This window comes from Tursiops truncatus, chromosome 4 (genome assembly GCF_011762595.2).
Source record: "Tursiops truncatus isolate mTurTru1 chromosome 4, mTurTru1.mat.Y, whole genome shotgun sequence".
In the NCBI taxonomy this organism is placed as follows: domain Eukaryota; kingdom Metazoa; phylum Chordata; class Mammalia; order Artiodactyla; family Delphinidae; genus Tursiops; species Tursiops truncatus.
The window spans coordinates 24,617,989-24,634,293 of NC_047037.1; the positions used below are offsets into that span (position 1 = coordinate 24,617,989).

The window sequence follows — 16,305 nt, forward strand, 5'->3', positions numbered from 1 at the left end:
TGCAAAGGCCCTGAGGTGGAGAACCAGCTTGGAGACTTCCTTGAACAGCCAGATTGTTGCGTGACAAGGAAAGATGAGGTCGGAGAGATAGTCAGGAGCCATATCATACAGGACCTTAAACTTCACATTGCTTCAGTTTCCTTACCTGTAAGTTGCAAAACTGGGCTAATATCAACTTCATAGGGTTGCTGTAATTAAGTGGAATAATATATGTCAAGGGCTTAGAAAAATACCGGCACCTTTTATACACTACTTAAGTGTGTGATTATAGGTACAGTGAGGATTTTATTCCTGCCATGCTGGGAAAGCTTTGGACAGTTTTCAGCAGAGGAGTGTAACCTCATCTCCACTGGTTCTCATGGGCTGGGCTTGAGGTAGTTGGGGGTTTCCACCCTCCTTCCAGACATAAGGATGTAACAGGTTTTTTTTTGGTAAAAACCCTAACCAAAAAAAATATATATATTTTTTCAAAACATCACGTTATTTCCATGAATCAAAATGTATGTCTTATTTTCCTAATGTTTATAAGATTCCATCTTTAAAAAGAGGAGTATTTAAATAGACACAGATGATGGGAATTCCCTGGTGGTCCAGTGGTTAGGATGCCTCACTTCCATTGCAGGGGCCACAGGTTCAGTCCCTAGTCGGGGAACTAAGATCCAAGCAACATGGCACTGCCAAGAAAAATAAAATAAATAAATAGAAGAGACGCATGAATAAGATCTTGAAGCTTCTGATTTATCCCCCTCTTCAAGCCTAGCCAAATATTTGTGCGTAATTTGTACATACATTTCTCTGGATTACATTTGGAGATGTAAGTGAGTTGACACAGAGCTGCCGTGCCTCTTGAACTTGCTGTAAATAAAATGTGGCCTGCATTTTAGAACATGCTTTCTGAAAGGTCTGTTTGTAGAAGAAGAAAATCTAAGAACATTAAAACGAGGACTTTTTAAAAAAATCAGACAGGCTGCAGAAACAGATCTTTTTGCTCAAATTAGTAAATGCTGCGTTGGGGGAAGAAAAGATACAGACACACAGGAGCGTTCCCTCTTCTACCGAAATCTATTCCTCCACACAAAAGCAGCTGGCTTCTATGTGCATTTTTATTTTTTTGCAACTGATAGAAATAGATTTACTTTAATAATTTCAAGTTGAATATACACATTGATAGCCAATAACACAATTTTAAGTCCTCTGTCATCCGCTCGGTTATTTATTTATTTTTACATTAATTTAATTAATTAATTTATTTCTGGCTACGGTGGGTCTTCACTGCTGCATGCAGGCTTTCTGCAGCTGTGGCAAGCGGGGGCTACTTTTTAGTTGCGGTGCACAGGCTCCTCACTGCTGTGGCTTCTCTTTCTTGCCTTTGCTCATAGTATCCTGAAAATGCAAATGACCAGCTCAGAATGCAATTCCCCATTCATTCTCTGGCAGCAGCCCTGGCATTGGCATCCAGCGACTTGGCATACTTGCCTGTGACCATAAGGACACCCCGCGGGCTGTGGGGTGAGCTGAGGTCACTGTTGCAGTGCTGGGCTTTGGCCCACACAGGACTCGGCTACTGACAGGGAAAATCACAAGCCAAGAATGATTTTTCTACAGGCAGATAATGAATCCCTTGGTCAACAGAATCTCAACAACTTGGTAGCCTTGTCTAATTTGCTACCCCAAAAAGTACCTTACTTGAGTTTCTGCATTGTTAGCATTTAAGGGAGATTTGAGATATAAAGTTTCCCCAAAGATATGTCTTCTATTTTTGGTAAAGAATGACGTAGAAAGGAGAGGGGCCTTCTGGAGTTTTGCTGCTTGGTGGGATATGAAATTAAAACCCAAGAGGCAGAGCCACCCAGAAGGTGCCTCGTCCAGGATTTGTGCAAAGAAGCCGGTGGCCATTTAGCTCTTGGTGGATTCATTCATTTAATAAATCTTTATTATGCACCTCTACTTGGGGCCATGTGCTGTCCAGAAGATGGGGATGCAACAGTGAACAAGGCGGGGGGGGGGGATCCTTACCTTCTAAAGCTCCATCTTTCAGGGAAAACGGATGCAAAAACATAATTTTGCATGGATACATATATATAAAAGTATTTATATATATATACATATATATATACATATATATACATATATTTTGCATGGATACATATATATAAAAGTATTTTGCATGGCACAGAAGAAAACTCACTCAATTTGTGACAGCGGTTGCTTCTGAGAAAGGAGGGACAATGAGGCTATGAATGAGGACAAAGGAAAACTCATTTTATCTAAAATTATGTATTTACTTTTTAAAGGAGACTTTAAAAAATGTGTTGACAGAATGTTAACAATAATCAATTCTGGCTGGTTGGTACCCAGGTGTGTATTATATTACGCTCTGTTTCGTTCTATATTTTTTTACATCCCTAACAAAGAAAAATCAAGGGTACAGACCATAGATTCTTCAAGTGGAAGGTCATCTTCAGAGAATATGCTTTCCAAAGTCCTTTAGAATCATAATCCAGGAACTCTTAGCAAAGTTCACCTCACAGATCATCAGACAGTCTTGGTTCCTTATATAAATATGAAGAACAGCTGTTGTGTTACAGCGAAAGGGTTTGATGCAGTGTGCATCTCACTTGCAGTAGAATTTCTCTTTGGCCTTCAGTGTGAGATGGCATTCGTCTGTGGTTCCAATAGACCCACAATGGGTACAGATCTCCCCTGAAACCTTCCTTCCAAAGAGTTTTTGTCCGGGTTGTTGGGTTTTGTGTTGAAAGTTATACAATGTAACCCATTTTCTGCTTCTGATATATTTGTGTCTCATTCTCAGAGAAATTTCAACTTTTCATTGCATCGAGACCAAATAAAGAATGTTGGAGAAGGAAAGATTTATCCCATTGGGAATGAGTATCCAAGGCTTGGATTCCATTTCAACAGCCTGACCACAGTCACCCAGTTTTCTCAGTGTCACAGAACTATGATGAATGAAATGAAACAAGGCTATGATGCCCCATGTCCCTCCTTGTTGCAGTCGTCCAAAGACTCTAGGACAGTCTCCCTCCTTTCTTGTAAATTTTAGCCCCTGGCTCATGGTCACTGTCTTCAGCACCTTCCTTGTCATCATTCGCAGTAATTTCAATATCTACGTGGATGATCCCCTTGGGTCCTTAGCTGCATCTCCTCCATTGCTCCTCAGCCACCCACTTCCACTGTCATTGTCCTTGCCTCTACCATGATCAAGGTTGTTACTGCCCTCACCCTACTGAGTCCTGATTTCTATGCTTATAACCCAACTTGGATTCCACGGTCCACCGTTATGGTCATTCTCCTGCCTACGTCCTCTCCCCCACCATAGTCCTCACTTGGCAAACACCCCTCCACCTCGCAACCTCCCCACCCAGCACCGCTTAAATCCAGCTCCAGCCGCTCTGCACCTCCACCCAGGGAGCTGAACGTGGTTGGGGAGAAAAAGAACGCAACCATGCAGAGAGGACTCACTTTTTCTTTCCTTTTTAATGAAGTATAGTTGATGTACAAGATTATATAAGTTACAGGAGTACAACATAGTGATTCACAATTTGTAAAGGTTACACTCCATTTGTAGTTATTATAAATTATTAGCTACATTCTCTGTGTTGTACACTCTATCCTGTGGCTTGTTTATTTTGCACATAATAGTTTGTACCTCTTACTCCCCTACCCCTATCTTGCCCTTCCTCCCTGCCCTCTCCCCACTGTGGTTTACTCTCTATATCTGTGAGCCTGTTTCATTTTGTTCACTACTTTGTTGTACTTTTTAGATTCCACATATAAGTGATATCATACAGTATCTGTTTTTCTCTGTCTGACTTACTTCACTTAGCCTATTACCCTCCAAGTCCATCCATGTTGTTGCAAATAGCAACATTTCATTCTTTTTTATGGCTGAGTAGTATTCCATTGTATTTATATATACCACATCTTCTTTATCCATTCATCTGTTGATGGACACTTAGGTTGCTTCCATATCTTGGCAATTGTAGATAATGCTGTTAAGAGCATTGGGGTGCATGTATCTTTGAATTAGTGTTTAGTTTTTTCAGATACACACCCAGGAGTGGAATTGCTGGGTCATACAGTAGAAAGGACTCACTTTTTTTTTTTTTTTTTTTGCGGTACGCGGGCCTCTCACTGTTGTGGCCTTTGCCATTGCGGAGCACAGGCTCCGGACGTGCAGGCTCAGCGGCCATGGCTCACGGGCCCAGCCGCTCGGCATGTGGGATACGACCGGGGCACGAACCCACGTGCCCTGCGTCGGCAGGCGGACTCTCAACCACTGCGCCACCAGGGAAGCCCGTGGCATCACATTTCGATCATTTTCTGATCATGGGATAAACAGAGATTGTATGCAACAAAGCAGAACAAAAAACCAAGGCATTCTACAACAGCTATCTCCGTGAGCATGCTTAAAAATTTAATTGCATTTTTTGCTATCAGCTTCTTAGACTGTGGCTTTAGAGCTTCTGATATTCACACTTAAGATAAGCTTCCAGCAATTAGAATGCAACCATGTCAAAGCCAAAATATCCCTCTTCTTGTGACTACTCTGTTACAGCTTCTACATTGGGTGTGTATGTGGCAAAAAAGGCAAATAACACTGAAACGCTTCTTTTTATTATAGGAAAAAAAATTCATGGCATTTACCAGCATGGGGAAGCCATATTTATAAGAAAGCATCTGTTGATCTTTGAGTCTGAGATAGTCTAAGATGAAGCAGTCAGTGTTGCTTGTGTTTTTTTTTTCTTTAATCACTGACCTTTGTCATCTGTAAGCTTTTATGGAATGAAATTCTTATTCTATTGAGTATGAAACAAAGCTGATCAAGACTTTAAACAGCTTGGATGAAGAAATTAAAATAGTGTGAACTGGGAAAGAAAAGGGGCCTTTGTAACAATCCTGCCAAATGCTTTTGTAGCCATTTTCTCTACCTATTCAGGGAACAAGGAGGGAGGAGGAGATTATGGTGAGGAAAGTCTTATGAGAAAGTGAAAACACATCTTTTTCATCAGTGTATTGTGTTTCAAGGCTGCCTGTTATACAAAGTTTTCACCTGGAAAACAAATAAAAACTCAGCGACTTTGAAAAGAGATGATTCACCAATTACTCAATTAATATGATCATTGTAGATATTTGATCTGCATTCTTCAGGGCCCAAAGTGGATTATCTGTAAATTAACTGCACAATTGCCAAATCACCCCTTCAGTTTGAACTTCATAGAAACATTCTGTATATTGAGATCGTCCTATTGTATTATTTGTGAAAAATGACATTTCAAATGTTGCTTTGCCAAGCACTATCTCTGAGTGCCATGGTGCTTTGAAATACGCAGATGTGCGCCAAGGTCCAATCAGGACTGGTATTCTTTGTCAGCAATGACTTATCAATTAATAAGACTGATGCAGTATTTTGCAGCTTTGTTGAGACAGACTCCCTAGGAATAAGCTCCTGTACCCCAGAGAATTGTGGAATTTGTCAAAAGAGAACAAATGCTTATCTTTCACTAGGAATACATTATGGTAGAAAATCTTTTCTGGCCTAGTTCAGAGTTGAGGGAAGAAAAAGCACCATTTTGGGTATTAAACTTTTATCTGCTTATTTTAGTAATTGGCTAGATGTGAAGATTTCAGATGTTTTCATGACACGGTTTTCCACTTGGCCCTTTTCTTGGCAGGTCCCCGAGGGAAAAGTAGTAGTTCTTAATTTCCGATTCATAGACCTGGAGAGTGACAACCTGTGTCGCTATGACTTTGTGGACGTGTACAACGGCCACTCCAATGGCCAACGCATTGGGCGCTTCTGCGGCACGTTCCGGCCCGGAGCTCTTGTGTCCAGTGGCAACAAGATGATGGTGCAGATGATTTCCGATGCCAACACAGCTGGGAATGGCTTCATGGCCATGTTCTCTGCCGCTGAACCAAATGAAAGAGGTATCGTTTCCACATAACAGCAATAATAAGGGCTCACAGTTGTTGAATGCCTCCTGTGTGTCAGGCACTGTTCTAGGCACTTTATATGGATTTACTCATTTAATCTAAAGTTTAAGAGCAATTCTTCTCAGACAGAGAGCTAATAAATACCACCAAACCATCAAGAGACCATTAAAAAGTCAGTCTTGGGTCTTCCTTGGTGGTCTCCTGGTTAAGACTTCGCCTTCCAATGCAGGCAGTGCAGGTTCAATCCCTGGTTGGGGAGCTAAGATCCCACATGCATTGCGGCCAAAAAACCAAAACATAAAACAGATGCAGTGTGGTAACAAATTTAATAAAGACTTTAAAAATGGTCCACATCAAAAAAAAAAATCTTAAAAAAAAAATCAGTCTTGCCAAGGGGGAGGGAGGGTGGGGGAGGGATGGACTGGGAGTTTGGGGTTAGTAGTTGCAAACTATTACATATAGAATGGATAAACAACAAGGTCCTACTGTATAGCACAGGGAACTATATTCAATATTCTGAGATAAACCATAAAAAAAATCAGTCTTTTTTAAAGCCATATATATTCTTATAAAAATTCAAATGTAGAAATTCATGGAGTAAAAATGTGAAGCCTGTATACAGATATACACGTACAGCTATAGAAAGATTTCACCCCATTGTAGTCCCCTCTTAGAAATAGCCGTGGCTGGTAGTTCCCATGCCGTCTATATGCACTTACTTATATGCATGTACTTTTGCAATAGTTTTTAAAATACATAAGTAGTATCACACATTCATATTGTTTCACAACTTTTTCTTTACACTTCATACTACGAGTTGGGATCGTTCCGTGTCAGTACATGTGCGCTCCCAAGGGTAGAAACCTCTACCCTTGGAAGACAACCACAGTGGTCAACATCTGTTAAACTTACAGCCTTCCGCCTGCAGGCACTCCTAATCTTTTCTTGCTTTGGGCTATAGTGCAACTCGCTGGTTTGAGAGAGCAGCCAGAACCTTTGGGAGGAAATCCCAAAGAAGAATTGAGGCACAAAAAATTTAGGTGTAATCCAGCTAAATCTTTGGCTAATGGCTAAACTCTGCATATATGAGGGAGAACTCAATTGGCCTGGTACAAAAGCATCATCTGGAGGTTGAAAAAAACAGAGATTACAACTGCTGCCCACTACCAGGGCAACAGACTTTGAGCTTGGGTCTAGCCAAGTTGAATGCCTGCTAGAACAAAAGTCACTTTTTATAGGAACACAACAGAATCTAGAGACTTTATAATGTATCATTCATAATGTCCAGTATCCAATCATGTGATGAAACCAGGAAAGTGTGTCCATATTCAAGAAAAAAAGCAGTCCACAAAAACTGACCCCAAAATAACCCAGAAGTTACAGTTAGCAGACAAGCACTTTAAAGCAGCTATTATAAATGTTTAAGGATTTAAAGGGAAATATATGTGTAAAAAATAAACAGATTGAGAATCTCAGAAAAGAAACTATGTAAAAAAAGAAAATGGTAATACGAGAGCTGAAAGATACAGAACATGTAATTTTTTTTTTTTTTTTTGCGGTACGCGGGCCTCTCACTGTTGTGGCCTCTCCCGTTGCGGAGCACAGGCTCCGGACACACAGGCTGAGCGGCCATGGCTCACGGGCCCAGCCGCTCCGCGGCATGTGGGATCTTCCCGGACTGGGGTACGAACCCGTGTCCCCTGCATCGGCAGGCGGATTCTCAACCACTGCGCCACCAGGGAAGCCCCGAACATGTAATTTTTTAATTTACCTGATGGGCTTACAAGCAGATTGGAGGTGGTAGAAGAAAAAGGCAGTGGATTTGAATAGAAATGATCCAAGCTGAAGAACCAGGAGGAAAAAGATGAAAGAAAGAGAGCCTCGGAGACCAGTGAGACAATGCCAAGCGGTCTAACACATGTGTAATTTGTGTCCCAAAAGAAAAAGAGAGTGATAATAATGCAGAAAAAATATCTCAAGAAATGATGGCTTGAGGCCACCCAAATTTCGTGAAGAACATCAATTTATAGAGCCAAGAAGATCAGCAAATCCCAAATAAGATAAATAAAAATGAAGCCACACCTAGGCACATCATAATTAAATTACAGAAGTCGAAAGATAAAGAGAAAATCTTAAAATCAATTAGATAAAACCCAAATCACATACAGAAGAACAATGGTATGAAGGATGGCTTTCTTTTAATCAGAAACAATGGAGGCCAGGAGGCAGTGGAACAGCATTATTAAAGTGCTGGAATAAAAGTATCAACCCAGCATTCTACAGCTAGTCTTCAAAAATGAAAGTAAGTCAGAAAGAGGAAAACAAATACCGTATGCTAACACATATATATGGAATCTAAAAAAAAAAAAAAGGTTCTGAAGAACCTAGGGGCAGGACAGGAATAAAGACGCAGGTGTAGAGAATGGACTTGAGGACACAGGGATGGGGAAGGGTGAGCTGGGACGAAGTGAGAGAGTGGCATGGACATGTATACATTACCAAATGTAAAATAGGTAGCTAGTGGGAAGCAGCTGCATAGCACAGGCAGATCAGCTCGGTGCTCTGTGACCACCTAGAGGGGTGGGATAGGGAGGGTGGGAGGGAGGGAGACGCAAGAGGGAGGAGATATGGGGATGTATGTATATGTATAGCTGATTCACTTTGTTATACAGCAGAAACTAATGCACCATTGTAATTATACTCCAATAAAGAGGTTAAAAAAATAGAATAATAGTAATGGTAAAAAAAATGAAATAAAGACATTTTCAGATAAACAGCTGCATCACAAGAAGTATTTAAGGAAGTTTCTCAAGTTGAAGGGAAGTGGCCCCACAGGGTAACTCAAAGGTAATGGAAGGATTGAAGGCCACTGGAAATGGTAAATATAGAAGGCTATATTCTATTTTCTTCTCTAATTTCTTTACATGTGTCTGTTCAAAACAAAGCAAACAAAAAACTTTACCACTCTATTGTGGCAAGCGTAATGTATGACATAATATATATGACAACAATTGAACAAAGGATGGAGGAGCAAATGGAAATATACAGTATGTGAAGAAATACACTGTTAACTCTAAATACGCTGTCCTTGGAGAACCCATTAAGACTGCAGTCCTTGGAGAACCCATTAAAAATGCACATATTTTAGCTAAAAGCCAGAAGATTAAAATAGAATACCAGAATTATTGAACAGCCCAAAGAAGGCAGGAAAGGAAGAGCAGATGGAACAAGAGAAAGGTGTGACAAATAGAACAAAATAGTAATTGGCACACTGTCCAAACATGTCAATAAATACATTAAAGGTAGAGGATTAAATACTCTAATTAGAAGACAGTAATTATTAGAATGGGTTCAAAAGCAGAGCCCAACCATAATTGTCTAAAAGAAAGCACTAGAAATACAAAGACAAAATAGGTTCAACATAAAAGGATGGAAAAATACGTACCATGCAAACTTCATTAAAATCAAAACTAATGCTTATAAAAGGCAATGTTACAAAGATGAATAGGCAACCTACAGAACAGGAGCAAATATTTGCCAAACTACCTCATAAAGGATTTGTATTCAAAATATATAAAGAACTCAACAGTACAAAGATAAAGATCCCCATGAATATAAAAATGGGCAAATACATGAACAGATACTTTCCAGAAGAAGATATATGAATGACTCATAAGTACATGAACAACTGTTCAGTGTCATTACTTAACAGGGAAATGCAAATTAAAACCACAATGAGATACCACTGTGGTTTTACGTACCAGCCGGGGTGGCTAAAATAACTGACCGCACTAAATGGTGGCAAGGATGTGATGCAACCAAAGTGCTCATCCCTTGAGATGTAAAAAATGCTACAACCGCTTGGGGAAAAAATTTTGGTAGTTTCTTATGAAGTTAAACATCTACATCTACTCTTGGCCCAGCAATTGCATTCCTGGATATTTATGCAAGAGAAATGAAAATACATGTCCCCAAAGAGATTTATACAAAAATGTTCATAGCAGCGTTATTCGCAGAAGCCCAGACTGGAAGCAAGCCAAATGAATATCAGCAGGAGAATACGTGAACAAACTCTGGTTTCCACACCCCAGAATACTACTTAGCAACGTCAGGGAACAAACTACTAATCCACACAGCAACATGAATGTATCTCGGAAATTGTACTAAGCAAGAGAAGTCAGACGCAGAAGAGGACACACCGTATAATTCCACGTATATGAAGCTCTAGAATAAAACTAATATAAGGTGAAATTTTTTAGAAAAATGGCGTGAAGAGCCAGCAGACTGACTGACAAGGGATACAGGAATTTTGTGGGAAATGATTCTATTATAATCATAGGAGTGTGGCTCACACGGGCAGATTCATTTTTCAAATTTTTACAGCTAAGACTTGTGCATTTCAGAGTATTGAATTTACCTCCCCCAAACCTGTAAAATGATAATAATAATAATAATAATGCAGGTGGTGAGCATTGGGTAGTGATGTTGATAGAATAGTAAAATGATGATAATTGTTGAAATTGGATGATGCATACATAGAGATTCATTACATTGTTCTGTTTACTTTGTATATGCTTGAAATTTTCCATGAATTAAAAGTTACAGATGGACTTCCCTGGTGGTGCAGTGGTTAAGAATCCGCCTGCCAATGCAGGGGACGCGGGTTCGAGCCCTGGTCCGGGAAGATCCCACATGCTGCAGAGCAACTAAGCCCGTGCACCACAACTACTGAGCCTGAGCTCTAGAGCCCGTGCGCCACAACTACTGAGCCCATGTGCCACAACTACTGAAGCCCTCATGCCTAGAGCCTGTGCTCCGCAACAAGAGTAGCGCAATGAGAAGCCTGCGCACCGCAACGAAGAGTAGCCCCCGTTCGCCACAACTAGAGAAAGCCCCTGTGCACCAACGAGGACCCAACACAGCCAAAAATAAATAAATAAATATATATTTTTAAAAAGTTACAGAAATTACTCCAGGCTCAATTTTTATAACACACTGTCTTAAATTTAGAGACTTCTTTTAAGAATGATTACCTTCTGTGTCACAGAAATATTTTTAGTATAGTATATTAATTCCTTTCAGCGTTTCTTTGTTCGTTAAGTCCCAGTAAAATTAAATGTAAAACTTGTATTAAAATGTCTTTCTAAAATTATTTCTGTGAACCTTTTTGTATTCGGTTGACCAAAAAGTTCATTTGGTTTTTTCCGTAAGATGCTACAGGAAAAACCCAAACGAACTTTTTGGCCAACGCAATACATATGCATAGAGATTGGTCTGAAATGATGTTTGTCACATGTTCATTGTGGTTAGTGGGATTTGAGGTAATCTTACCCCGAATTTAATTTTAATTTTTTTTCCCCCCACCAGTGAAGAAACAGCTTTACTAGGAGTCTAGGCGTATTTGGGAAACCCAGTTCAGTCCCAGAGAAGTGCGGCTAATATCGGCACAGAGCAGGAATCTAACACTGCAGAATTTTCTCTTGAAGCCCAAGTGTGAAACTAAACCTCCATCTTAATATCCTAACAATCAGAAGTGCTGCTGCGTTTAGCTGTGGTGAAACTTCTGGAAGCTCCTAGTGAACTAATGAGACTTGTGCGTAAAGGGAGAACCTCCAGCACTGCTGAGTCTGAGCTCTACATGAGGTTATGGGTCTGGGGTGGGAGGAATAGAGGAAAAGGCAAGGGGATGGTCTCATCCCCACACAAGACCATCTCAGTGTGCAGGTGAGGGAGGAACCATGGGTCTGGGGACAGAGGGCAGCAGAGGGACACTGGCTGACGAAGCACAGTCCCTGTCATAACGCACAGGGCCTGTGCTGTCTGGTGTGAGGGCACCTCCAGCAGGTCCCGGCAACACCCGGTGGCACCCCTTCCTGAGGCCCCTGGGAGAGAGCCTTCCTGGTTCTGTTCTGAGTTCATTCAGAGCAGAACTGCTCATGCCTGGCGGCAAGTCCAGGGTCATGGTTAGCTGCGCGGGATGGAGCGGCCCCCCTGTGACACCTATACCTGTTAGTCCGGGAGACTTCTCTGGAGCAGTCACTTTCTCAGACCAAGAGGGAGCTTGCCCAACACAGGCCCAATCCAGAAATCACTCCCACCTTCTTTAATGCTTTTCTGTATTGCTGAAAATTTATAAACATGTATTGTTTTTACAAACAAAATTATTCTTAAAAATTGTGAAATGTATAGTATAAAAAGTTTTCTAGGAATGAGAGTTGTCTACAACAGCTAATTCAGATTTTGTCCATGGACATGGACAAAAATATTATTAGTAAATAATACCCCTGCCTTGAGAGTTCTAATGAGCCTGCATGATTTCTGAACGAGTGCATGCCCAAATGTTTTGTCTCATCCAAAAAAATGGGAAAAAGGAAGGAAGCTATGGCCCTGATTTCACTCCTTCTCTCTCTTGTGCTGATATGATATGTCATGTAACCTAGAGATCATTGTGTGTGTGTGTGTGTGTGTGTGTGTGTGTGTGTGTTAGGGAGGGGGGTGGGTTTAGAGGAAACTAACCATTTTTTTAAGAGAAAATTTAAAAGCATCTGTCATTGTCTTTATTATAGTATCAATATTCCAAATTCCTAATTTCCCCATGGCTGCATTGCCATAAACTTGGATTTTCTTTTTTCATTTTTAATAACTTCAGGGGATCAGTATTGTGGAGGACTCCTTGAAAGACCTTCCGGCTCTTTTAAAACCCCCAACTGGCCAGACCGTGATTACCCTGCAGGAGTTACTTGTGTGTGGCACATTGTAGCCCCAAAGAATCAGGTAAGGTTCCCTGAAAACATGAAGAAAGTATGCATGTGTGAATTAGTGTGAACTGTTAAAGATACAGGGTGAGGAAGACCCCCTGGACACAGTATTTCTTCATGCAAAGGCCCAGGTTAAAATTGCCTTTGTGCCATTTGACTTGCAAAGTCACGGATTTAATTTCCTATTATAGAATTGTAATTTTCAAAACAGGTTTTGAAATACAGATGGTCTGCAAATTCCACATGAGATTGTTTAACCCTGTGGAAGGTGTTGTAAGCATGGGGTTATAAGCAGCAGTGACTAACCATGGGAGCATAACAAATCCCCAAGTACATGTGCACCTCAGGTTACCATTTGCTCACAGAGCATTATGTCCTGATAATGGCCCTCTTAGAGACCAAATCAGAAACAGCCTGAATGCTTCACTTCAACAAAGCCAATGCAAGCATACCACATCATCTTTTCTAAGAATGGTCTGATGAGAAAACTGGTGGTGTGTGTTTTTTTTTTTTTTTTTGGTTGCTGTTTAAAATAAAATTTGTGTAGGTTCCCCACAAATAACTTTATTCATTGCTCTAAAACAATCAACAGAGAAGTTTTCCATTGTTTATTAGTATGTGGTTATATGAATTTTTACCCTTTTTGGGGACCACTTTCAGATATTAATCACAGGGTTGAACTTAGCATGAGAATAGACCAAGCTTACATTGTGGAATTCTGAAAATAACTTTTAAAAAAATTGTTATTATTACAAAACATTACAGACTTATCAAAACACTGTATGGTGAGCATTATAATACTGTTAAAAAAACTTTTCTAAATTGATCTTTTGTATTGCTTACACAAATATTATTTGACATATATTCATTTCTTTAGTGGAAAATTATTCAGGTAAATATAACCTGCAAGTTAGTGATTTGAGTACACACACACACACACACACACACACACACACTTCACACACTTTGATCGTAATCCTAAAATTCAGTTTTATTTTTAAGATGAAAAATATGTTCATTTATTTGATAATGAAAGATTCTATAGATCTATTAAACATTTTATAGTTTAAAATAAATTTAAAAATTAAATTTCTCAAACGTTTAAGCCATTATGTAATTCTTGAGATAGTATTGATCATTTTTCTCTCTGTGTCATTTGTAAATATGTTAGATTAAATAATTTGAATTTAATTATACTCACAGATTACAATTTAGCATCTTTTTCCCATTGTTTTTCTCTTGGATTATTTAAATTTAAATTTGGGTTTTATCTTTTTATATGACTTTTGGCTTCAGCCAGCTGAGTTTTTAATCATGGTTGTAGTGTCTGAAATCACTGGAAACTGTCCAAATGAGAAAAATAATATGAGAAAGTTAAGTCCTAAGTAATTTCTATGTAAATCTATGGGCATTTTCTTCTATTAAAGACTTACTTTTTAAAAAATTATAACTTTCCCCTTTCCCCTCCTATTTATTTACTTATTTTTATTTTCTCTTCAAAAGTTCTGTGACTATTTTCTAAGTAGAAAAAGTTCAGCCAATTTTTTAATAACCTAGAACACATTTTATTACTAACCGCTAAGGAGTTACAGGACCCAAAGAGGAAATATTTTAATATAACTTAAAGCAGTGTTAAGTATGAATAAGCAATTATTCACCCATCACTGGTGCTGACTTTTTAAAAGTGGATAAATATGTGGATAAGTGGCAATGATGTTCAAAGCCACATTTTACCTCTGTGTCTCTCTGTGGTACCATTGCTGTTATCACCTTCACCCACGTTACTGTGTCTAAGTCTTTGCTAGCTAACAACTAGTAACAGTGTGCCTGTCCTAACAGGAGTTAATGCCTATTATATTCCATAAGCAGCAAGGAGGGTTGCCTGCCCACCTGCCGTCCAGCGAGAGTGGGGACCAGCTCTCTGGGTGCCATGGGTATTTATGAACCCAGTGAGACTTCCTCTGACTCACAGGTTGGAGGGAGTCTTGAAAAATCTGCTTATGAGGGGAATGATTGCTCTAACATCAAAACTTCTTATTGATTCGAATAATTTAGGACACTATTACTGGTACCAGTGTAAAAAAAAATTAAGAAATACTTCAGAAATCTAACACTGACTTTGTGTATCCATGCTTCTATGCAACCTCTTCAAAAATCAACCAGATCACCAAGTAGACTGTGTCTGGCAGGCACAGTTTTCAAACATACTTCCAGAAGACATCATAGTCAGTTCCCACTTCCCTGAACCTCTGGTCCTAAAGAATCTGACTTCTTTACATGTGGTGGGAACGTGAGTCTCCTTTTCTTGAAAGGGGAACTGTTGTGTCTACCCATCTCACACACCCCAACACACACTACTATAGGGGACATTGTAGATAATATTTTCATTTCTATTAGTTTTCCTCTAGAGAAGAATGAAGTTGGTGTATAGCCCCGCTTCCCACTCCAACACTAGCCCAATTTAAGTCTTAACATAGGTTTCTCGGGTTATATAGTGTTTTTATACTTTCTTAGCTGTAAGTGAACAGAGTTCCCACGTTTAAGATCCTAATTAGGATTGATCTGGGCTTGAGATGCTCTTTTGGAATGATTAAAAATGAAAGCAAAAGAATACCACAATTTTGATAACTAATAAGTATGTAAACACTGAGAAAAAATTCAAACACGGTGAATACATTTTTTTAAGAAGGAAAATCGTGGTACCCTACAAATCTGGGGAGAGGAAGAATTCTGTCTGAGGTTGTTCTGCACTGCTCCTCTGACACTTCTAACGTTGTGCTTTCACTAAAGCTTATAGAATTAAAGTTTGAGAAGTTTGATGTTGAGCGTGATAACTACTGCCGGTATGATTATGTGGCCGTGTTTAACGGCGGAGAGCTCAATGACGCTGAAAGAATTGGGAAGTATTGTGGCGACAGTCCCCCTGCGTGAGTAGCACCTGTTTTATTTCATTAATATTTTAGGAGCTCTAAACTCGTTTCTTATTAAATTGTCCAGTTATATTGTATTTGCTGGAAGATTCTGTGGTGTTGTTTTGTTCTCAAATTCTTGGGTTCCATGGCAGTGGAGTCCCGTACCTCATCAACACAAAGAGTAGCCAACCCAGAGAGCGAGGCAACATTAGCAAGAGTGTAGAGAGGGCTCGGCAGCCAAACAGATAAACCGAAGTGGAGCTGGTGATGCCCCTGGGGCAGATGCTGAGCCAGAGACCTGACCTGGATACCTCACTGCCCTGCAAGCGGGGAGCTGAAGCATCAGAGTGGAATGAGGAAAATTCTGAGCAAAAACTAGGGAGCTGATTATTGGGAATCCAGACGAGGAAACCTGGAAGCTTATGACAGATCCAGGTGATTCTACCTGTCCTGGACTTTGGGGGCTTCATGCCGCCTCGCATTGTTGCTCAAATTCTTGCTGAGTGAGCCTGAAAGGTACTGTGTATTTATCACCAAATATTTATGGAGCTAAGAGCTCTGCCACTTACTAGATGCATGACACTGGGCAAGTTACTAAACTCCTCTGTGCTGTATTTTGGTGCAACACATGACTGTTTTGGTGCAAGATATTTCACACCGTCACATACAGTACTAGGAAA

General features: G+C 39.9%; 1 protein-coding gene across 1 annotated transcript in view; it reads left to right on the top strand.

Annotated features, from left to right (window-relative positions):
• The window catches only part of PCOLCE2 (procollagen C-endopeptidase enhancer 2), a 71,665-nt gene that overhangs the window by 40,249 nt on the left and 15,111 nt on the right, over positions 1-16,305 (top strand). Inside the window, exons 3-5 of the mRNA XM_019934307.3 lie at positions 5,694-5,949; positions 12,605-12,729; positions 15,504-15,640. Coding sequence (XP_019789866.1) covers positions 5,694-5,949; positions 12,605-12,729; positions 15,504-15,640 — 518 coding nt within the window. The remainder of the gene's footprint in view (positions 1-5,693; positions 5,950-12,604; positions 12,730-15,503; positions 15,641-16,305) is intronic.